At 39.8% G+C, this 14,728-nt stretch overlaps 1 protein-coding gene across 3 annotated transcripts in view; it reads left to right on the top strand.

Moving 5' to 3' along the window:
• Positions 1–6,478, top strand: part of SPHKAP (SPHK1 interactor, AKAP domain containing) — a gene marked incomplete at both ends in the record, with an annotated part of 145,792 nt that extends 139,314 nt beyond the window's left edge. For all 3 annotated transcript variants that reach the window (XM_081242166.1, XM_081242165.1, XM_081242164.1), the window contains one exon: positions 6,335–6,478. In XM_081242166.1, coding sequence (XP_081098292.1) covers positions 6,335–6,478 — 144 coding nt within the window. The remainder of the gene's footprint in view (positions 1–6,334) is intronic.
• Between the last annotated feature and the right edge of the window lie 8,250 nt (positions 6,479–14,728).

Below are 14,728 nucleotides of genomic sequence, written 5' to 3'. Positions count from 1 at the left end.
TATGGAAGAGAGATTGTGGCTTCCTACCAAGGAGGCTGTGTCACTTGAGAGCAGCAGTGTCTCATTAACTCCTCATCGGCTTGGAGAAGATTAGAGAAATGTCTCTGTTAAGTTCAGCAATGACACTCCCCCACTGTCACTAGAGTATGAAACACCATTCACAGATACATACTCTGAGTCCCTATTTGTGTAAATTCTGAATTTTTTGGATAAACTAATTTAGCCAACACATCTCCCTTGATGGTGGTCTCAAGCATGAGCTAAAATAGCAGAGGATATCATGAATGAACACTGAAGCAGCTCATCCTTCCCACCACTGCCTGTGAACTTGGCTTTGGAGTTGAAGAACACCTAATGTCAGCTTCTAACTACCTCCAGCCTTATTTCTATTAAAAAGGCAAATTCCAAACATTCTGGGTGCCCAATGTACTGTCACTCCTCTCCGATAAATGACACCTTTTCAAGCTTTGTCTTTTAGTGTTCTGTCTAATCATTAAAATTCCAAGTCCACTTGAATGTCGTACATTCGGAACATTCATGAAAAGTTTATCGAATACGTACAACATGCCAGCCTCTGTTGTAGGCTCTGGGGACTCAGGGAACAAAAGAGACAAAATATCCTACCCTTTTGGAGTTCATATTCCAGTCTAGGAAGGACCCAAGGTAGGGAGAACATAAACCAAGAGGCTCAGGTTGTAAAGACCAAACGTGAAAGTGATGGGAGCTTATTCTGGACAAGGAAAATAAGAAGCACACTGAGACAGTACTTCTCACCCTGTGACCAGGATCCAAATGCACAGAATCACCTAGGACACTTATTTACAATTCATATTCCTAGACCCCTTCTTGGAACTCACTTTCTAAAAGTGGGGCCCAGAGATATCCATTTTTAACAGCTTTGCTCAAGTACAGTGATGTTAATGAACACCAAAATTTGAGACTCCCTTCCATAAGAAATATCTTGAAGGAGTGGCAGAATTTGAGGTGGCTTTAAAGTATGCTAAATTCCAGAGGAAAGACTGTTGAGAATTCCAACACCTGAAAATCTAAAACAGTTTGTGAATTTAATTCACAATGACCTTGACATCAATTAAATTTAATCTACTTAATTCAAAGCAGGGATTGGGGGGGGGGAATCTTGAGAGCAATTGTTTTTAAAAATAGATATCAACCAGCTAATTGCTCTGCTGTTTTGAAGCGAAAGCATTATTTTCTCTAGCTCTTTTATTTCTGTTTAAATTCAATGAGCTTCTGTGAGCTAGAATGGGCTGATGACTGGCCCCGCAATAAATCAGGTGCCTTTCTCATCTTTAAGCTCATTTTGAGAATTACTTCCTTTTCTTGAAGGCAGTGCATAGAACAGAACGTGCAAAGAGGAAACAGATGTAAACTTACCTTCCTAAGAAAGTGGGAGTCAGAAGAGGAGTGGCCTCGCCTTTAATTTCTTATTCTTTTCCATATGCAAAGCAGTGGGAAGAGAATGACAGAGAAAATGTTGATGGCATTTACTGTTAACCTAACTTTCCCCAAAATACATTTTAAGTCTCAGTTTTGAAAAAAATACATGACAAAGGAAGGAAAAATAAGGAAGAATTAGATATTGTCTTAGCTCAGGCTGCTCTAACAAAACACCATAGAGTGGCTTGAACAGCAGACATTTATTTCTCACAGTTCTGAAGGTTAGGAAGTCTGAGATCAAGGTGCCAGCAGATGCATTTCCTGGTGATAGGCTTCCTCCTCTCTGTGCCCTCATGTGGCAGAGAGAGAGCTCTGGCATCTCTTCCTCTTCTTATAACAGCATAAATCCCACCATGGGAGCCCCATCCCCATGACCTTATCTAAATCTAGTTATTTCCCAAAGGCCCCACCTCTTAATGCCATCATATTTGTGTCTTAGGGCTTCAATATATGAATGGAAGTGGGGAAGGGGGGGACACAAACATTCAGTCCATAAAAGATATTGTCTCTTCCTTTGTGAATGTAAGAAACTGTCTGCCTTGAACTGAATATTTTGTCATTGCTCTCAAATTCAGTGTGTGCTAGAATCACCTGGAGAGCTTTTATAGACCCCAATTTGTGAGCCAATTAAATCAGACTCTCCTCTTGGGATGAAACCCAGGCTTTGGGGTTTTCTCGAGGTCCCTGGGAGTTCTAGGGTATAACCAAGGCTGAGAATCACAACTCCACAGGCCATAATTGCAGGAGCAATATAAAGACCAGCTCACTTGTGCTTAATAAAGTGGAATTCACCTTGGAGCAAAAGAAGGTATCTGCTTTCAGAAATCTAAGTTGAATGCTTTCAAAATCCCATATGACTTGCAACAACTCCCATAGATTCCACCATATGATTTGGTAAACAATTAAACTAATTTAGAAAATGCACCTGAGAATATACAAGGCATCTACCATGTGATACTTTTCTTCAAACGAGTCTACCAATGATATACCATCACAGGACAGAAATTCTTCTAGTTACCTAAGACAAAACATTTGTTCAGGGCTTCCCTGGTGGCGCAGTGGTTGAGAGTCCGCCTGCCAATGCAGGAGACGCGGGTTCATGCCCCTGTCCGGGAAGATCCCACATGCCACGGAGCGTCTGGGCCCGTGAGCCATGACCGCTGAGCCTGCACGTCCGGAGCCTGTGCTCCACAACGGGAGAGGCCACAACAGTGAGAGGCCCGCGTACCGCAAAAAAAAAAAAAAAAAAAAAAATTTGTTCAAGGAAATGCCAACTATGATACATAGGAAGGGAACCTAATTATTATTGATTGTGAAATAGCAGGAAATGAAAATTTTTGATTTTTATATTTCAGTGCGTTGGAAAGAAAAACTCAGATCTCTGATACACTAAAGCTGATTATGAAATTCCCAAGTCGAAAACATGGACAGATACAGTGAAAGATCTAGAACCAGCTGCTAAATAGAATGCAGTTTTTCAAGGCTGTAGTAATGAGCTAGAAATGTTTTTTTCTGGTTTCTTCACAATCTTAGCTTCATTTTTGTCCAGAACTTTTTTTAAATGAAGGAAGAAAAGAAAGTGTAAGACCTTCCCTGCTCATCAGCCCCACAGATGGTTCAAGGTCTCGATGTCTGAGATGAAGTCATCATGGCCTAAAAACATGCTATATTTAGTGGGGCCAGATCATTTTTAAAAGTTGCTTTATTGGGATATTGGCCTGGATTTAGAAATCATGAGACAGATTCTAGTGTGTGACCATTCGACAAACTACTGACAGAGTGGCCTAGGTGATGGGGCACTTTGACAACTTTGGCCAGTCAACAACATCTTATGGTCATCACCACAGTGGGGGACCCTGCTTCAGCAAGCCCCAAATAGATGGAAAGTAGCTAATCTTGGGCTTCCAGAAAGGTCTGAAACAGACAGCCTTCTGGGAAAGGTTTAGCCAATATTGACATCGGCTCTAGAATTTTGATTCTTTCTCAGAGCAATACCTGAGAGATAAAAGTTGGGAATAAGATGGTGGTCCAGTGAACCAGCATGTATAGAAAGAAAAAAGAGAGGTGCCAAGGCTAATTTTCTATTTCTGTTTACTTTATATTGACTGCTTCTTTATAAGACATGTTAAGGAAGAGCAAATACCCTCAAGGGATGAGTCTAGCCTAAGACCACTGATGACCCTGGAGGGAAATCTTGAAGTCAATGAATTATGAGCCTCTCTCAGTGAGACCTCAGAAACTTGATGTTCAAGTCTTCTCCACTAGGAGCATCTAATTTCTAGACCTCCAGTAAGAGCTGGGAAAGTCTGATTAACCAAATCATGCAAAGACATCCTAGCCTTTCTCCCCCTTTCCCTGAGGCCTTATGTTTCTACCACTTTGTCCAATAGAAAACATGCCTGGGATCTTTCATACACACCAAGAAACAAGTAACAGCTCACAAAATTATTTTTACGCCTCTCCGTAAATTACTAGTAACCTCCTGTAATGTTCCCCTTTCTGAGGGTATTTGTGTTTTGAGCAAAGCCTTAACCTAAAGGATTAAGCTGTCTAAAATTTCAGATCTAACACACAGAAAGGTAGGCAGAATTGTGAGGGAAACCAGACAGCTAATAGTCTCTGAAATTCTATCACTGAGACTGATGGAGCTGATTGGTACTAACCTTCCATGGCTGTTACAGTGACCAGTAAAGAAAGGTCCTAGACGCCTTACCCCCACAATATACATGCCGACTCCCAGGCACAGTGTGATGAGACACCTGTCCCATGACCAGCTTTGACTCTCCTCCTTGCTTACTACCATTGCACCGGACTAGGCTCTGCCCGGCCTTTGCCTAGATCCATGGCCCCCCAATCATTTTTTTGGAGTGTCCTATCAGTAGAAAATTATTGAGTAAGAAGCCCCAAGATGTGCATGCTAATTTTTAACTATATATGTGCAAATACATTATATAAAACTCAAGAATGAATATTTAGACAAGGTTCATCTTCAATGATTCTGGATGTCACTCCATATTTCAAATAGCCTTCTTTATCATTTTGAATGCATTTGCTGCATTTGACTCACATTTTGCTCTTCATTCCTTTTGTCATTCTGCAAATATTTATTGAGCCCCTATTAGGTGCAGGCACTAGATATAACGAGGTGGCTAAGATGATGTCCTTTCCTGGGAGATTTACTATCTGTAATAGAGTTGCCATCGGCTTCCCATTGGTCTCCCTTTTTACATCATCTTTTAGATGATGTTTATGTTTCCATGTATTAAAAGTTAAGCATTTTATTTTCCATCCTAGAAAATTGCTTTATTCTGATTAAGCCAACACAAGGCGAGTGAGTACAATAAAACACTGATTTCTGTAACTGTGCAGTAGTCGGTGCCATCACAGCTGGGAGAAGAAACATAATTCAATAGTAGCTCTCTATAAGACAACTTCTCAGCAATTGAAATTAATTAGCAAATTCAAACTGAAGAGGGGGGAGGAAAAGACCAGAAAAAAATTAACATTCCGGGGCTTCCCTGGTGGCGCAGTGGCTGAGAGTCTGCCTACCGATGCAGGGGACACGGGTTCGTGCCCCAGTCCAGGAGGATCCCACATGCCGCAGAGCGGCTGGGCCCGTGAGCCATGGCCGCTGAGCCTGCCCATCCGGAGCCTGTGCTCCACAGCGTGAGAGGCCACAACAGTGAGAGGCCCACATACCACACACACAGACAAAAATTAGCATTCCATTTTCTGGCTGATCTTGAAAGTATGAACAAATGCGAAATGAGCAGAGGAAAGAAATCCTAGAAGGAAACATTGAAGAAATAGTAACTAAACTACAGCCCTCATCTTTTTTTAACAAATAGGTTTTTCTTCCTCATTAAACGATACCAGATTCCCAGCTTATCCTTTCTCCCAGTGTTCCAAATAAATATCAATAGCTTATTCTCCTACGACCAAAATGCATGGGGTGCAATAGTAGAAAGAGCTTTGGGCTGGAGTGTTAGAAGACCATGCATCCTACTGCCAACTTTTCATCTCACAAACCCACAATTTTTCATCTTTAAATGCCTGCTTTACAGGGTTGTTGACAGAATTAAATGAGATTACATGCATGAAATTAAATACTTCCTGCAGGTTTTGGCTCTATAATCATTACTTTTCTTTATACGTATCTAAGGAGTTTGAGAAGCCTTCATTCTGGGCTTCATCCCACAGTTTCATGAAGGAAACCATCTATAATGCTTTTCTCACCTTCTTCCAGTGCTCCAACTTACAATTCACCTGTAGTCATAAACTTTCTACATTGTGGCCAACTGAAGCTGGTACCATTAACCAGGTGACGAATCTAGGATGTTTCCTCAATCTTTCTTTTCCTGTTCCAGTGGAAAGCCAGTGTCTCTCAAAATTTGATGAAGAGGGAGGGAAATTTTCAAGATGGAATGAGGAACCAGTAAATAACCCTACCCAAAAGTGTAACACAATTTTTTTGGCATAAATGTATACATCCAATGAGAAATTATCTGTGACACCGATAGAAGGGACTGGGAACCATGCTCTACAGTCCTGTTAGAGAGAGTCCAACCCAGAGAAAAGCAGATCTGAGGAAACTCTTCAAATATCTAAAAGATAGACTGTGGAAAGAAGAATTCCTTGTAGTCTCCCCAAATCGAAGGATGGCAACTGCTGTGAGGAACATTATAGTTCAGTTGAAAGAACTCGCTAATAATCTGAACTGTCTAAAAAGAAAATAGACTGTCCTAGAATATAGTCTGCTGTCACTAGAGATATTAAAAAATAACCTGGAGAGCCACTGGCTTTGGAAGAGTGGTTGAACGATATAACTTTGAGGACCCTCTGTGATATGTGAGCCTAACCCTGTGCTTTACTTTAGTTTCTAGATGTCGTGCAGTTGGTTCATCAGAAGGCCTGGAAAGTGGGAGATATCTTTCATGCAGTTGTTCAGTACTACAAAATGCGTGAGGAGCAGAAGGATGGGACCCCGAGTCTCTTTGACTGGCTCTTGGAACTGGGATAAGGCGGCTATGCCTTTAGAGTACCCCTTCCTTCATTCCAGCTTAGATTACAGTGGTTTGCTCTAAACTTTCTCAAAACATCACATCACATTAACAGAGCTATGAAAAAATCTGCTGTTCAAGTCTGCTGCACATAGAGTAAATCTGAGGAAAAGCAAAATATCAGTCTGTACAAATCAATACAACCGGTGGGTGAGTTCAAAGGAGCTTGTATTAGAATGGCTGGAAAAAATTTTAATGGGCCCAAATGAAAAACTTATAACTAGGCCCAAACTCCAGGAAAGTTGCACTTACATATTTTTAATAATATAAAATGTGATGTAATGTCTCCAATTATGTGAATCAACTGGAAACAAAGTCACTGGTCAAAATCATTTTATAAACTCTGCTGTAATGTTTATTTTACTTTTTTGAGCAGATTAAGGGGTCTGTCAGCGCAGGTAAATACTTAAGATATGGGCAAGACATTTCCAAAACTTTGATATAAAAGCTTTCCAGTTTCAGACCGTTACCAGTGGTTATTAACAGAAATGCAAGAATATATCAGTGTCCTCTACAAAGGTGATTTCATTTATCCACTACAGCCCACTGAAAAATATTCCACATCTCCCAATAATATCTGGGTTCCTAGCTAATCAGAAAACTATTGGTGTTCAGCTGAGAGAGAGAAAGATCAAAGGTTGTCTTGTTTCCTTCTATATACTACATGAGTAAAATGATTACAGAACTCTTATGCAAAGGGAAGATGCTTTCTAACAAAAGAGCATCTTTTGAGATAAAATCTGCTTGTATATTAAATTATATAAAATATAAACTTTCATTTTATTTTTATTGTAAATTATGAAGAGATTGTTATCTTAAATAATATATTGAGTTAGCCTTAGAAGTTCATAAAATATGAAGAGATTATAGTCTTAAGTCATATATTGACTCGAGCTCTGTGGTTTCATTATAAAAGTACCCGTATGGCATACTTGCTAGTCTTATGACATTTATAATGATGGATGCAGGATTCAACATAACCAGTTAGGATCATAGACTTCCTGATTTAAGGATACTAGCATTTAATTTGAGAAAAAGAAAATATTATCACATTTAAGTATTTTAAAAACAGGGATTTACTCTTTTGAAAAATAAAGGTATCTAACTTCTCCCCAGTAAGTCTTCTTTCCCTTCAGCTAAATGAGCTAGACTGGCTTTTATCTTCTTGATCAAAGAAAGTGTTTATTAAAGATTTCCTGAGATACTATGCTCTTACACTATTTTTAAGATTGTGAAGTAATTTTAAATGTGAACAAGACCCCACACCATCAATGCTGGCCTTGTGTGTCATCCACATTGACAAGAAATTGACATTTCTTGAAATGTCAAGAAAGCTTCATTGGAAGCTCTATTTCCTCCCTACCACCGACCCCAGGAATCCTCTCCAGGACTCTTTAGGCATTTATTATTAAAAAATAGTCCAAATTTAGGTTGTATGTTTAATTTGACACAAACAAATGTCAAATTTTAACATTTATCCACCGTTTCAAACTGAAAGTTCTTCATGGTACTAAATGGAAAAGGGTATGTTTATTTTTTACACAACCCCAGAATATTGTGTGTAGATTTTTGTTGTGCTCAAATGAATGTTTACTTATCCTACAAAGCACAAATACTGGATTGTAATCATGTGATGAAATTATATTTGTTGTACCTAAAGTTGCAAACTAATCAATAAATTTTTGTTGCCAAATGGTTGATCATTTTTTCTCCAAGAGCTTAAGCGCCTCAGAGAAAAAAATAGTCACAGTGTAATTGGGTGAAGATAGATTTATCCCTTAGACACCTGTTACAGTTCCACTTTCAATTTTTGAATAAGAAAATATTCTTTGAATGGCCATCATCAAAGAATCTACAAACAATAAATGCTGGAGAGAGTGTGGAGAAACGGGAACCCTCTTGCACTGTTGGTGGGAATGTAAATTGATACAACCACTATGGAGAACAGTATGGAGGTTCCTTAGAAAACTAAAAATAGAACTACCATACAACCCAGAAATCCCACTACCAGACATTTACCTTGAGAAAACCATAATTCAAAAAGAGTCATGTACCACAGTCATCATTGCAGCTCTATTTACAATAGCCAGGACATGGAAGCAACCTATGTGTCCATCGACAGATGAATGGATAAAGAAGATGTGGCACATATATACAACGGGATATTACTCAGCCATAAAAAGAAATGAAATTGAGCTATTTGTAATGAGGTGGATGGACCTAGAGTCTGTCATACAGAGTGAAGTAAGTCAGAAGGAGAAAAACAAATACCCTATGCTAACACATATATATGGAATCTAAAACAAACAAACAAACAAAAAAATGGTTCTGAAGAACCTAGGGGCAGGACAGGAATAAAGACGCAGATGCAGAGAATGGACTTGAGGACACCGGGAGGGGGAAAGGTAAGCTGGGACGAAGTGAGACAGAGGCATGGCTATATATACACTACCAAATGTAAAATATATAGCTAGTGGGAAGCAGCTGCATAGCACAGGGAGATCAGCTCAGTGTTTTGTGACCACCTGGAAGGGTGGGATAGGGAGGGTGAGAGGGAGACGCAAGAGGGAGGAGATATGGGAACATATATATATATGTATAGCTGATTCACTTTGTTATAAAGCAGAAACTAACACACCATTGTAAAGCAATTATACTCCAATAAAGATGTTAAAAAAAAAAGAGTAAGGCTAAGAGCTAAGAAGGGCCAAATTATTGGGAGCTTTGTAGATGGCTAAGTTACAGGTGAAGGTAGCAAAGGACTAATATTTTTTTAATTTGACTTTTAAAACTTACTTTTTCTGTTCTGTGGACATTGGGCTATCTTGTGCAAAACTGATAGCAGGAACACCACTTAGCAGAATATTTCACCCCACTGTACTGAGGCATGCTGCCACCTAGGCAGAGTGGGTGAAGAAATTTAATTTTGTCCATTGTGTAAATAATGTGTAGCCCAAGCACTTGGAAGAGTGTTTGGCACATAGTACTCAATAAGTATTTGTTGAATGAATAATAAAGTGAACTAACAAATGAAAAAAAAAAAGAAAGAAAATATTCTTTGACTAAATTAGTTAGGATCAGTAATATTTACGTAAATCAGCATTTCTCAATCTTAGCACTACTGGCATGTGGGGCTGGATAATTCTTTGTTGTGGGGATCTGTCCTGAGCACTGTAGGATGTTTAGCCTCTAAAAGTCTCCTAATATCGCATTTCCTGCAGGGCAAAATCACCACAGGTTGAGGACCTTTAGTGTAAATAATGCCTTGAAGAGGCAGAGCCTGAGGCTCTAGGAGGAGTTAGGGTAAAGGACGAGGTCTCTGTAGCCCCTAGTGTGGAGAACCCCAGTAGGAACATGAAAACCAGGCATTCTCCCCCTACCCTCCCAAGACTGATGGGCTGTGGCCTTTACAGTAAGTCTTAACAACAGGAGAACGAGTCACAAGACAAAAAGGAGTCTACAAACCTGGGGTGAACCAACCTAGATGCAAGTAAACTAGAGGTACATTTTCAGCCTTAGAAGTAAATGGACCAGTGCTCTTTGAACTCGATAGAATTTATTACAACAAGGATATATTGTAGAGCAAAAAAAGAGAAGAAGGAATATTATTCAGGTAATTAACAGTAAGGATAACAGCACATCTACTATTCTCAACAGTTTTATTAATTGCAATTTTATGGTGATTTTCCAAAAGGGAGAACTAAAATACAGAGAACCTAAATGATCCATACAATGCTTAAAACAATGAGTGGCAAAAGTGGAGTCTGTTTTCCTAATATCTATATGAAAACTGGAAGATATCGTAGAAATAGCTGAACAATTGTGTCAATATTTTCATTACAATCTGAGGTTTTCCAAGTACAAAGTTATATATGGTAAAAATCACAATACATCTCTTAAAATCAAAATTATTTTATTGAGATTAATTTATGTATGAGACTATAAGCATGTGTGTACTGATATTCAGAAACTTAGACAATAAAACAAATATATTTTCTTTTTTCTATAGGATAATTATGCTTGCAAACAAAACCACTCATTATAAACACCAGCCCACATAAATAAAAACATATTCAATCTCAAAAATTATTAGATTTTATAGAAAGAAAGTATTGAGATTCCTGAGCACTTTATTTTATTCACTAATAAGAAGGTGTGGATATGCTTAGGTAAAGAATTCCCCAGTCAGCCAGAGGACAATGTCAAATAAAAATAAAACTGGGAATTCCCTGGTGGTTCAGTGGTTGGGACTCTGCACTTCCACTGCAGAGGGCAAGGGTTTGATCCCTTGTCGGGGAAGCCGCATGGCGCAGCCAAAAATAATAATAAATAAAAAGAAATACTAACACACCATTGTAAAGCAATTATACTCCAATAAAGATGTAAAAATAAAATAAAATAAAAATAAAAATAAATAAACTCTGGACATTAATAAGGAGAGACTTTATTGGAAAGGATTATTACAAGAAGGGGAAAGGGACTGTTGCAGCAGGAAGGAAGGAGGACTGGTGTCTATTGTAAAGATAAGAAAGCTCCAGCTGTGAGATCTAAGAGTGTCTCGGGGTTGGCAAAAAAGCGGTTTTCTTTCACAGAGAAGAGTAAAGGACTAGAGAGAACCAGGGGTGGAAAGTGAGATGAACAAGGTGAACCAGTGCAGGTGGCAGGCATGATGGGACAGTAGGTCAGAGAACATGTTATCCTGGGCTCAGCCTGTTCCCAAAGGGGTTCTTTAAGGAGAGGCTGTATGCTGGACCAAGCTGAAGATGGGTTAAATTTCGACAGCCTGGAGAAAGGGGAGAAACTTAACTAAAGTGTGGTTAACAAGCGCTTTGCTGTAGTTGATCAGTGGGTGCAAATATTTCAGCTAATCATTTATGAGACAAAGAATGGAAGTTTGGAGGGTCTTTGTGAACAAAGGGGGCGTCCATGAGTCCGAGGCTCAGAGTTCAACTCCTAGGAGCCAGTCAAAGGCAAGACCTGAAAACAGACCTCTTTTAGGAAGAGGTGTGCAGGGTGTGAGCACCCAGGCCTCCTAGGTTAACCATTCCTGTACTAGCACATTGCCATATGCCTTCTAGCATGATAAGTTGAATACTTGTGTCTCCGTAGATGATTGTATGTTCTTTGAGGATGGAGCCATCTTTAACTCACTTGTGGATTTAGTCAGAGTCTCTATCACAATGCCTTGTCCAAGGTAGATGTCTAATTGAACTGATAAAGCTAACGGGCCTTGGGTAACTGAGGCTTTGGTTTACATCTAGTGATGTTTAATCATTTGTTCAGGAAACACAATTTTACTATAACATTCTCCTTAGTTTTCCAGAGACCTGGTTTATTAAGAGTCTCAAGACTTTTTATAAAATTACTTTTGGACTTATGCAAGTGAAACTTTCTAAAACTACTTGCCTTTTATTTTAGTTGCATTAGAACATTCGATCACAGAAAGGAGACTGTTTTCCTTCTGTGGTTTTGGGATGAATTTAAGTGACATCCAGGGCATTATCAGCAAGACTTGAAGGCCAGTTGGGTTCAGAGAGATCTGAACAAAATGCACAGGAGGAAGAATCTTTGGGCCTCCCTTCCTATCAAGAAATAGTGTCTGTGCTCAAACAAACAAAATGCTAATCCACTGTTAGTGTTGCAAGAATCGTTTGACCACTTAAGTTTTTCATTTCCTGAAATAATCCCTTCAGAAATGCCCCTTCAAAGCCTCATATCCAGTTTCACTTCTTTTCAGTTTTCATATCTCCTTCCTATTTCTTCCCCTTCTGTCCTTTAGAATGGCTTTTCATTAAATACGTATCAACAATTATTTGTTTGCCTTTGGAAGGTTCCCACTGCTTTGTTGAACTCTGTCCCATTTTCTACCTTACTCCCTGCTCTGCCTGTTTCTGGTACAGAAGGTTGCAGGAACTCCAGATTCTAGCATGATGCTCTGAGCACCAAAAAAACCCAGGTGCAAAGATTGTTTCACGGTAGATTGTGTTATGTCTGAGCTGAACCCCTGGCCCAGATCTTTATACACACACAGCCCTTCCTTCTCTGTCACATTGCAAACAGTAGCATGTGGCACAGATAACGTAGGAGCATACATTCTGTTTTCCTTCTTACAGAGGGAAGCAGAATGAATCAAGTCACCATTTGTTGAGAGAGAATAAAGATGGATGAAACCACGAGGGCCTCTAGTTTTCAGTGCACTGGATTCTTCTCCATGGTCACGTATGCCATTTGTGAAGGTTACTCTTGCCTACTCTTTCAAACAACAGGACAGTTAATTTAAACCTAGCAACATTTTTAGTGAAAAAGACAGTAGACCACATATTGACCTTTCATGAAACCCACAGAAATGTCTAATAAAGCTTCACCAAATTAGTTCACTTATTTCCTTCTTTCTTAATTTTTGACATCAGCATCTCCTTTTAATTTTTTTTTTCGGTACGCGGGCCTCTCACCGCTGTAGCCTCTCCCATTGCGGAGCACAGGCTCCGGACGCACAGGCTCAGCAGCCATGGCTCATGGGCCCAGCCACTCTGTGGCATGTGGGATCTTCCCAGACCGGGGCACGAACCCGTGTCCCCTGCATTGGCAGGCGAACTCTCAACCACTGCGCCACCAGGGAAGCCCCAGAAATATACTACATTTAAAGTACAAAAATTCTAAATCCAGCAGAAGTACAGAGTTGAGTTTACATAACATATGTCATGGCTAATACACAACAAGATAAATGTTCACACAGGCTGTTTCATGCTTCAGTGAAAACCCTGGGCCCCATTCATGGCTCCTATAGAGGTTTCCATTCAACTCCAAGAGCTTCTAGTTTCTCCTCAGCTCCTATGGGATGAAGGCCTGATGTTAATCCCCCAATCAAATCATGTGAATTTGTTCTTCCTTCATGTAAATTTGCTGAAAACAGTGATCACAGTTTTAACCACCTGCCACTCAAAGCAGATGTAATGTATTACTTTTCATTAAAAATGTACCAATTACAATTGTTAAGATAGTAAATTTAATATTTTTTACCATAATAAAAAAAATTCAAAAAATGCATCAGTTACAACAGAACTCCTATACATAGCTCTGAAAAAATAATAAGCTGCAACTTCTTATTCCCGTAACAGCCTCTTATTATCTAACTAAGCATTTCTTGACATTCCATCATAGGCCTTTCTAGACCCAGCATCCAACTCACAGAAAAGAAAGCCAAGAAAAGAAATCCAGCAGAATGTCTGGCATTCTGCTAGGTGTTCATTCCACAAACATTTATTTGGGACTGGACATGACACAAGGAAATGCAACAGAGAAAGACTAGTTCCTTGGCATTTTAGAATTTCCATTCTAACAAGGATTACAGATGACAAGCCATGATAAAAATACAGTATATATTGGGACTTCCCTGGTGACACAGTGGTTAAGAATCCCCCTGCCAATGCAGGGGACACGGGTTTGATCCCTGGTATGGGAAGATCCCACATGCTGCGGAGCAACTAAGCCTGTGTACCACAACTACTGAGCCTGTGCTCTAGAGCCTGTGAGCCACAACTACTGAGCCCTCACGCACCACAGCTACTGAAGCCCGTGCACCCTAGAGCCCGTGCTCTGCAACAAGAGAAGCCACCGCAATCAGAAGCCCACGCACCGCAACAAAGAGTAGCTCCTGCTCGCCGCAACTAGAGAAAGCTGGCTCACAGCAACAAAGACCCAAAGCAGCCAAAAATTTTTTTAAAAAAGAGGGCTTCCCTAGTGGCGCAGTGGTTGAGAGTCCACCTGCTGATGCAGGGGACAAGAGTTCGTGTCCCGGTGCAGGAAGATCCCACATGCCACGTAGTGGCTGGGCCCGTGAGCCATGGTCGCTGGGCCTGCACGTCCAGAGCCTGTGCTCTGCAACAGGAGAGGCTACAGTGAGAGGCCCATGTACGCAAAAAAAGAAAAAAAAAGCAATATAAAATAAATTTAATTGAACATATAACATCAGTGAAAACTGCCAGAAAAGCATAATTAAAAAGTAGAGTGAGAGTTAAAGAGTGATGGAAAGTATCCGTTTGGATCATGCTTAACCCCAGAGGTTCCAAGTTCCTCTTTAGGTAAATTTGCAAGTTTTTAAAGAAGTTGAATATTATCACTTGAAATGTTCCCTCACCATTTATTTACTCACTGGTCAATATAAACACGTAATTTTTGTACTAAGTAAGGAGGTTGTGACAAAGTCAGCT

The sequence above is a fragment of the Mesoplodon bidens genome (genome assembly GCF_964165515.1).
Source record: "Mesoplodon bidens genome assembly, chromosome: 8".
Taxonomy (NCBI): domain Eukaryota; kingdom Metazoa; phylum Chordata; class Mammalia; order Artiodactyla; family Ziphiidae; genus Mesoplodon; species Mesoplodon bidens.
The sequence above is the reverse complement of the archived record's forward strand: the minus strand, read 5'-3'. Positions and strand labels throughout refer to the sequence as shown.